Below are 9,916 nucleotides of genomic sequence, written 5' to 3' on the forward strand. Positions count from 1 at the left end.
TACTAAACGTCCAAAATCTTTGTATAGTGTAATCAACATTCACGAAGTCACTTATCATATAGAATTTATTATACAGAAAAACAATGTAGTAAAGTTTCATAATACATTATAAAAACAAAATAAGCCAGAAAATAATTTACCAGCAAATAACATATTTTTATACACTCATAAGACATCATAATTTTATCATATAGGACATTTGTATGTCAGGTTTTGTTCTAACATCCAGCTTAGCTAGCATATTCAGCCAAGAACTACAAAATGGACTCTTACATTAGTCCACTTTGGTCAAATTTATTCCCTTCAGACCATCTTTATACCCAAGTTATGAGTCATTATAATTAATTATTCTAAGCACCACAGTTCCATTTTAGTATATCCTATTAGAATATATAGAATACAGAGTATTCTGGTGTTGAATATTGTATTTTACTAAAAGGAACCACGGTATTATTTGCGCGGATACAAATTTTACTTCTAAAGTGTTAGTACAAATAATACAGTTTACAATTAAAAACATGATGATTTATTAATGACAACTTTTGTAAGTATACTATGAGACATAATAATTGTGAGGCTTACATACTTAAAAAGATAAAATCTTCCAGATATCTAATTAATTTCATTACTTAATAATTATAATGTATCGGTTTTAGTATAATATGGAGAATTAAGATTTCATATAATTATACTGTTAATATAAACTGATATTATGTAAGTATATAAATAATTTGTAATAATTTAAAAACAACAACTAAATTATAAAAATTGGACGAAGCATAATATTTTGTACATTACTATAATACATTTAATGACATTCATCCAAGTATTCACACAAACAAACAATAATATATGACAACACAAACTATTAACTTTAAATATTCTACATGTACTACGTACTAATATATATGGGGTCAGCCGTAAAGGGTATACCAAGCCGAAAATCAATGATAGTATTCATAAAACAACAAATTACAGCAAAATGTTGTAAAGTATTTTTAAAATCTGCATACAAACTGACGAATGAAGAAATTAATTTATGAAATTATGAAAAATTAAATATTTTACCGCTTCGCTTGTTGCTGAAAGCGCATTAATTTCATTAGTATTCTATCTGATTTATGGTTCTTCCCTTTACAACGAATCTCATATAATTTTTGAAGATTACATTTATTGCACAACTTTTGTATAGGCATTTGTTTAGTTGTCTACTTCAGTGTTTTTCAATTAGTGGTTGTTCCTATATACTACAATAAAAACTACGATTTATTATGATATAAATATCACTGACTTAGTAGTTTTACCCTAACGCTTTAAGAGGTTGCTAAAATATGACAAAGGGGTCGCGTAATAAAAACGTTGAAAAACACTGGTCTACTTTAATTATATAATATTTATATTATTATATAATTGTAGTAAGTGCCGCGGAAAGGCCTCTTGTATTAAATGAAAACTGGACCAGATCAGTTTCTTCCCACACACACTGAAATTGTGGAATGAACTACCTACTGAGGTTCTCTCTGGGGTATATTAAGGCTTCTGCAACACAGATTTAAGCATATACTTGTGTTATAGGAATAAGTCCTTGATTTTCAGGATCTAGAAAAGTACAAATAATTTTATTACAATTATGTTCTTTGCCTACATCTATCGGCTTAAGAATAATTTCTACAGTTCTAAAATTTTGTTCTAACTTCACTTATATTGCATATCTATACATCATCGAAGAGCCCTCTTGGTGGCATCGTCATTCGGTCTCTTCTATCAGACCTGATTGCGGGCTGCGTACTCTCGCCAAACCGATGTTCCAATTCATCTTCTAGAGTCAAATTGTTGCGGTTGTACGGCAGTTCAGCTCTCTGATAACCGGTGACATTCTGTGACCTCTCGGGACTCGGTGTCACGTAGTAGTCTGAGTCGACGTCGTTCAAAAGCCCGGTGTGGGCTGAAAAGTGACCGACATGCACAATAACCGGTATAATTAATTATGGCGAGCAAGTTTTGCTCGATGATTGGCGCTTTATATAAGCCCATCACCGAAGGTTAACACGAATGCGGTGAAAATAGTACAGAGAAACTAAACAGTCGCAAATTTGTTATATTTCACACGCTTAGACTGAGGGCATATAAATTGACCCTTATTTTTACAGTTGGAAAACATATTTGTTACTGCTGCCATGTTGCAATTTCCAAAATATTTATTCTGTATTCATAAGTAATAATTTCTATATGAATCTTCTGATTGTTTTCAATTTCTATACAATATAATGTATAGAAATTATAAATATATTTGAATATATACCAATAGCAATCAGTAATTTAGTATTAATTTCTCCTTTATTATTGTATACACACTTATATAATTGAAAACAAAGTTTTTATTCTTTTATTAGGCAATATAGTGCTTGTTTGTTTTTGCTTTGTTTGCCGTAAAAATCAAGGTCATAGTACGTTGTTATCTCAAAATGTTAATACTTGAAACAATGGAATCATTCCGACTTGTAAGAGTTGTTCATTCTATTATTAGATTTAGTACATGAAGGTGTTCGTGTAGTAGTAGTAGTAATAATGTAAGATTTAAATATTAGTAATATTTAGTGAACAATAGAATTATGTAAGTTCTCTTCACATATTGTTAGTCACAATAAATTTTATAGATAATAATTAGGTACATATCTTGTAGATTATACACAACATAAAACAATTCAGACACATCTTCCCATTTCCAATGATACTGAAAAATGTAGCCTACTTACGAGATCAGAGATGAAAAGGAAGTGGCGACAAATGTTTGTCTTAACCTGTATCCTGTATACATATTCAGCGGGTGTCTAGCACTTGGGCACAGAATCCAAGAACATGCAAATTACTTATTTTTTATATTGCAATACATAAAAAAGGGGGGTAGGGGGTAAAAAAGGGGAGTAATGTGGAATAATGACCCCATTGCTAGCAATGAACCATGTCAGTTTGATCATCGTGATAAATTCTTGGTGAATTTGATACAATGGGCTAACTGACCTGACCTCACCTTATCATCTTCCTATCCTGTCACTGGTGCCCCGCCAGCGTAAACTGTTAGCACAGGCGGGTGGAACAGTCCATTATCATCCATAAGCAAAAATTAAATAAAAAAAATGTATTTGAGAATTTTAAATTACTCAATATTTTGGTTCACTTTACTACAAATTTGAATGACCTAGATATAGGGACAAGAAGGGAAGTTTAGGGGGAGGGTAGGATTAAGTCAGCTAATAAATTGCTGGTTAGGAGTCGGGTTGTCCAAATTAGCATTTTGTTGCGATGGCTAACATCTACGAAGACGATTGGGCGTAGCTGGGCGGGGTCTACTAAATGCGCCAATAGAAGTCGTATTGCGTTTCAACATTAGACGCATTCATGCGTTGACGTTTAACCGACTATATATTGTATATACCCGCTCTAAGTAATTTGTGTGTGTTAGTTTATGTAACTGTAACTTTTTTGTAGGGGATAAAGAGTTTTAATTACACTAATAAGGTGAGCCGTATTACCTCCGTCTTGGCGGTCGCGAGCACTCGTGTAGTTCGAGAAGCGTTCGCTGTAGTCGCGGCGACGGTTCACCGTGTCTTCAGCCCGCTGCCGCCTTCGTTTTTCTGTAAATTTTTTTGGTCTCAATCTCAACTCCTCAATCAACGCTCGGCACTATTTCATTAATTTATGTCTCCATTTAACTGAGTATTTTTTTAGGTCGGTCGGTCGGTCGGTCGGTATACGTTAACCATAAGCCCTTTTACCACGATATCAAAGAAACCTAATAATTGGGTAGCTAGTAGCATAATATTACACTTATTAAACTAAAGAAACTTTCACTAAACATATTATGATACATAGCGATACAGTGGTGAGATGATTACTTATCACGGTAGGCCTTGGACTTGCAAATTGCTAACATAAAATTAATATTTATCTCTCATATTTTATCCGTAGTTTATTATGGATTTCATTGTTGCGGCACTGTGAATCCCCACATTCACAATTATATACGTTATGCGTAAGTATTATGCTTATAAAAACAATTATATATTTTAACCAATAAAAAGGCTTACCTCTTTTGATTATCTCCCTACCCTCATCCACTAGGTCCGTGGTAAGTTCATCATCACCTACAAACTGCTGGAAACCGCAGAACGAGAGCAGGCGACTGCCAAGCGAGAGGTAAGTGGCCAGGCACAATAGCACGACCAGCATCGGGAAGTAAATGTTGAAGCCTTCAGCAATGATGCCCAGCACATCCATATGACCCATTATCTGAAACGATATCCTGTTGTTAGAAAAAAACGGACCACACGACCAAAAGAACAAACTTGGTGATAACTTTTTAGTCGATAACAAGATGTCGGATAATGACAACCATTGATATACATGAACGGCATCATGTCATCACTTCATCATGTAATGGCCGTGGTATTGTTAATACGTTGCCATTTCTGAGCACTAAGGTGTCATGATTACACTGTAATTTCACTGCCATTTCTGTGAAATGACGTTTTCATCTTATAAAGCAAAGGGGGCAGATATAGATGGGATTGTGGAACCCCCATATACGAATTTGTACCAAGTCTACATCTACATCATTAAATAACTATCATGCAATTATTTTTTAAATGACAGCAATAGTAGTCTTACTAACACGTACATAATAGTAAGAGACAACAAGACAGTATGATTTCAAGGTATGTATAATACATAAGATGTGTTTTGTAATGATGGTTATTACTACTCTAAAGATCTATCTTCTCGAAACTACTAAGCATAGAAGACGGCCTTCAAAGTTTACTCTTCTCTGACCCCCCTTCAGAATAAAAATATACGAAGACAAACCAAATATACAGACCTGTGTGTAATATGTCTCCATAATTCGCTCTTTAATAACATGCGAATCCATGTGCACCAAACTGAGGAAGTTTAGACACATGGCTGGCGTTAGACGGCATACCATCATGCCGGAGAAGATCAGGCTGTACTCATTGGTCTGATGATGCGGAGCCAGGTAATAGAGGTTCAGGAGACGGATCTTCAGTACCGTAGAATAGGCGCAGTAGAACATGTAGGCTATTATCATTGTTGATATTGTCTGCAAATAAAAAACAGATATACAAGCTCCTTGACAAAGAGAAGAGTGTGGATGTGTGAACTAAAAAGTCGTCTCCGTGGCATCTATTTCAGTCGCTAAATAATTTTCTGTTGTATTGTAAGATTAGCCAAATTACTGGATCAGAGGAATAAGATCTTAGTCCTCTGAAATAGTAACGCATCAATAGTATCACGGGAGTGACAGTGCTCTTTATCTATACTACAATCAGGAGGGACATCAGGATCAGCATGTTTGCCATTCAAATTATAATATATAATATGATACAACATGCATATGACTTTGTAGAAAATCACTCAGTACACACACACTGCAGAGAGACGACATTTGAAAAAATACTAAACTAGTGATATATAAAACTTACCACAATAGCTGCATAGTTGTAGTTGTTTTTAGCTGCAATGACAATGTTCGCAAATATAGAGAGTACAGGCTTCTTGCAGAAGAATGTCATTTCCGACCACACGACAGCCACGGAGAGAAGGCATGTGATCACTGCCATAGTTTTCAAGAAGTACTGTTTCATGAAACACTCCCAGTACCATTCTAGAAAAGAAAAACATTAAATATAGTTTTAGGATGTCATCTTACATGACGGGTCAGACGCATTGTCAACTATGGATATATTTTGTATCCACTGTGGAAAGGGCGAGCCTACTGGGGATTAAGGGTGAAGAAGACTTTTTCTCCTTTTAACCTAGTTTTCAACTTCCGGGGGGATACTACTTCTAAGTCATTATATGTAATGCCCAGTTGGACCGATCTTCTTATTGTTTTCAAGTCGGCTTCTGAGCATGTTCAGTGCAACCTAGTTGAAACGTCAAGAGAGACCTTATTTCAAAATGATTATTGTTCATTTTATTTACATAATTGATCTGAATTCTACATTAAGGATATATAACCCACAATATAGATGGCATGGGGAAGAGATAGCAATATCAGGTCGCATCAGGTATCAACACATGGCTACCTACAGAAATTATCGAAGTTAATTCCTAGTGATTGATGTGTTAACCGACCCGGCTTCATGTTCATCCTACAATCATTATATATACAATTAGCGCAGTCGGGTTACATTCCATTATTATACTTAAAGTTTTTTTCAGAATTATTATCTCACCAATAAGGGGTGGATACAAAATCCGCTGCACTCTAGGTCGCGGCGTGTGGAATGTGTGCTGGAAGCGCTTGTCAGGTGAGCGAAGGTTGGTTGCGATATCCTCCAAATGGAATATACGTTCCAACATCAATCCCCATTGCGTTTCTGTGCGTTGTAGCACGTGCAGCGCTTTAATAGTCTGTGAATCATATTGCATATTATTTTTTTTTGTAAAAATATAAGTACCATCCATTTAAAGTAAAAGTAACAGGTATGGCTGCAATAGTAACTTATTATTACTAAAGATGTATAAAAGGGTGAAGGGGGGTGCGCCTTTTTTAATCTCCCTACTACTACACCTCACCCTTCTATGTATTAGCATTTAGTAACTACTGAGTATTATCCCTTATAGATTCAATTATGTAATGAAATAAATTGTAGGTACCTTTTTATGCAAGTTTACAAGAGACTTCAAAGATGGCGGCTGGGGGCGTTCCGGTGGGGCACGTGAGTTCAGTCGATCGCGCAACTGTATTGGCAACTTCTGTACTATAGTCTCTACATGTCGATGGAGAGGATGCCCAGATCCTACTGCCGCTGTTACTGAGTTTAAGCTCTAAATAATAAGACAGAAGGAGAAAATGATAATTAGGTCAAGAACAAAGAGGTTATACTCATAAAATTACTTGGTAATTTTTACAGTGTCCAAGAATATTTGAGTGGCACAAGCGCCTTCACGTAATTTGCATGCCTGTATGGTAAATATTGCTGATCAATGGATTTCATGTGGCATCGTATTAATTATACTACTGTACCAATATTTCGCTAATAAATTATTTCATTTCATTTCATTTCATTTCGTAATGATTAAATATGAAATGGTAACAATTGTGTATACTTTTCTATTTTATTTATACTATCATACTATTTTTATTTATTCTCTTCTTAAATTACATTAAAAATGTAATACATGTTTTCTACATGTATAACATTTTTAATGCAATTTCTTTATTTTCTCAATGTATAGTATTAATATTAGTATCACAAGATAACAGTAAATCAGGTTGATATTTATATTATACATTTCATGAAAAAATCCAAACTTACATCTAAAATACTATCCACAGTTTCTTCCGCTTCACACTTGTCTGTACTTAACTTAGCTATCTTGAAATAACTGTATGTTAAAGTATAATTTTTCTTTGAGTTATTCCATAAGTTTCTTGGTACCTCCACTAAAGCATAGCCAAGTAGGAGAATCAATAGGAATAGACCCCAAGTGTTACTTGCAGAGGATGCTATGGCTTTGATTTTAGGACCATCTAAGTAGACGCCGGGCTTTAAAGCAATATATATGAGAAGAATGCCACATATCAACAAATATGAACCATAGTAAATGGCATTGTCGACTAATGCAGATTTAAGTTTTCCTTTAACTGTGAAATCTCCAGCTTTGCTGTAAGATTGCATCATGGGCATTATGAGCCTGAAAACAAATAAGAAAATATATAACGCATTTTCATCAGGTATGTTATTGATATGAAGTTTCGGATACGGATAGGTTTCGGATATAGGAATGATTATTATACCTGATACGGTTACGGATGCGGATATGAAATTATTTCAGATTATCCATTAGTTTCAGATAATCTCGGTGACGGATATTAACTTTTTAAGGAATTTCAGAAAGTAAAATACAAATAGCTAATAAAATGGTTACACAACATGTCCCAATTAGGCTGCACCCCTATCCGATATTATCCATAACTTTTATTTCGGATTCGGTTACGGTTATGAACATTTTTTTAATTATTTATAAAAACTTTCATCATTTATCAATTCTATAATGTTGTATTTACAATTTTTTTATGTAACATTTATTCTAATAAACCTATAACACATACAACTGGTTGTCTGTTATATATTATTATATAATAGTAATTGAGTAGTTAGTTTTGCCTATATCATATAAGAGTTATTTATTAAATGTTGAAATTCATTTCAGATTCTTGTCAGTTCTAAATTTAATCTAAACAGTGAATTGGATAAAAAACAAATTATATAAAAACAAAAAACTTGACTGCATAAGACTACAATGTTCTACATAAATAAATGATTTCCATTTTAAAAGAAGTTGTTTTTATTAAATAATTATAAATTCTCTATTTCATATTATGATTTTATATTTCAAGACTATGTATGTAAATAATATCAGATAATATATCATACAATGTATCCACTTACCATGTCAAACATTGAGATGTCCAATACACTACCCTCCATAAGCTTGGGAACACACAATTCCATGTTTGCTCACATGGGTCTACCGGGGAAGCGGTAGTGTTCTCATTGCTTTGTTGCACCGGCTGGATATTTGTTGTATTCTCTTGTGAACGCTGGATAGTCTGGAAAAAAAAGTTGGTTTGACAATTATAACTATGTTACTATAAGTATTGCCTCTATCTACCCTATTTATTCATTGTTGCAACATTCCATTTATATCAGGAAGACTGTACTAATACGAACATAGTCCAGAGAATGTATAAATGTATTTCTAGAGTTTAGATGAAAATTTATATGTTGATATGATAAAGTTACAACTTTAAAAAGAGACTTATTTAATTTATATTTTAAAGCTTTACATTATGTATATAAAATTTTTAATTTATTCTTTGAAAAATGTAGTAACAGTATATAATAACACTTACAAATGTTATATCCAGCGGCAAAATAAACATAATGACAAAAGAGAAGTACCATGCTGTTAAAACAGACACAGTGACTATTATGTGATTTCTGTAACAGTCTCCATATCTGTACAATAAAGTGGCGGCTAAAATTAATGCAGATATTAATTCGATCACAAACAATGTGTACATCATTGTGCCGAGGAATATTTTTTACTTCTTCTTTACAGTTTTCTGCTTTTCTCTCCAAACTAGAGCTGCTTCGTGTTGCAGCTGCTCGAAACGTACTTGGGTTATGGTTTTCAAAGGTAATAATTTAGGCCGTTCAATCTCGTAATCCGTAGGGCATTCTTCGTAAAACAAAACTCCTGTATCAGGCAAAATAGGATCGAAGTCAACACTGGGCTTTTCCGATCCCTCGCTTGTAGACATTTTAGGTACAGATGGGAAAAGGGGTAAACATCATCGTTTGCACTTAATGAAACACTTTAAATGTTTTTTGTAAACATTAATAATTTACAATTATGTGTATCATACACTTAATTATTTAATTAAATAGCAATTTTGTATTCGTATTCATTTCATTTGTGTGTAATTACGATTTCATTAAATATTTGGTGACAGTGACTGATCTGTCAAAGTCAACAATGGTTGTCAAATTGTTGAGTCACGTCAATGCGTTATCTACTGCAGTCGCGAAAGTGTCATTATCCAATCAATCAGTCGATAGATGAGAGCCACAGAACATTAAAAGATAATTGACAGAAATGGTTACTTTTTTTCTTTCTTTGGCAAGAGGCAAATGGTGACTTGCTCAGTATAAATAAATAGGAACAAGTACTCATTTTTTATTAAATATGTGGATGAGAAATTTCTTCGATTTTTTTATTTTTTTATTATTTACTGATTGCGAATGTTTCGATTTTACTCGACTTCGGCCAATTTGCCAGTAGAATAAAACAAATTCTTTTAAATCAATGTATAGCAGAGTTTAAT

General features: G+C 33.6%; 1 protein-coding gene across 2 annotated transcripts; it reads right to left on the minus strand.

Annotated features, from left to right (window-relative positions):
• Positions 1-395: 395 nt before the first annotated feature.
• LOC131843601 (LMBR1 domain-containing protein 2 homolog) lies at positions 396-9,217 on the minus strand. Of its 2 annotated transcripts, none has more exons than XM_059192274.1 (10): positions 8,942-9,217; positions 8,478-8,638; positions 7,341-7,719; positions 6,679-6,849; positions 6,255-6,432; positions 5,499-5,680; positions 4,877-5,116; positions 4,089-4,290; positions 3,534-3,635; positions 396-1,912 (listed from the first exon to the last, which is right to left on the minus strand). In XM_059192274.1, exons 1-10 carry the CDS (start codon positions 9,113-9,115, stop codon positions 1,713-1,715), a joined length of 1,989 nt encoding a protein of 662 aa, XP_059048257.1. In that variant the 5' UTR covers positions 9,116-9,217; the 3' UTR covers positions 396-1,712. The 2 variants fall into 2 exon arrangements, with proteins under 2 accessions (XP_059048257.1, XP_059048256.1); XM_059192273.1 differs by having other exon boundaries at positions 396-1,945.
• Positions 9,218-9,916: the final 699 nt, after the last annotated feature.

Source organism: Achroia grisella, unplaced genomic scaffold (assembly GCF_030625045.1).
Source record: "Achroia grisella isolate CSIRO2021 unplaced genomic scaffold, CSIRO_AGI_Agris_v1 utg327, whole genome shotgun sequence".
NCBI lineage: Eukaryota > Metazoa > Arthropoda > Insecta > Lepidoptera > Pyralidae > Achroia > Achroia grisella.

Bases quoted from the DNA above. Each gene is read 5' to 3' on its own strand.
- LOC131843601 (XM_059192273.1), bottom strand. From the start codon at position 9,115: ATGATGTACACATTGTTTGTGATCGAATTAATATCTGCATTAATTTTA. The intron at 7,720-8,477 runs GTAAGTGGATAC...ATTTGTTTTCAG, and splicing joins ACATCTCAATGTTTGACATG to GCTCATAATGCCCATGATGC. The intron at 1,946-3,533 runs GTAATACGGCTC...GTCACTTTTCAG, and splicing joins TCGCGACCGCCAAGACGGAG to CCCACACCGGGCTTTTGAAC.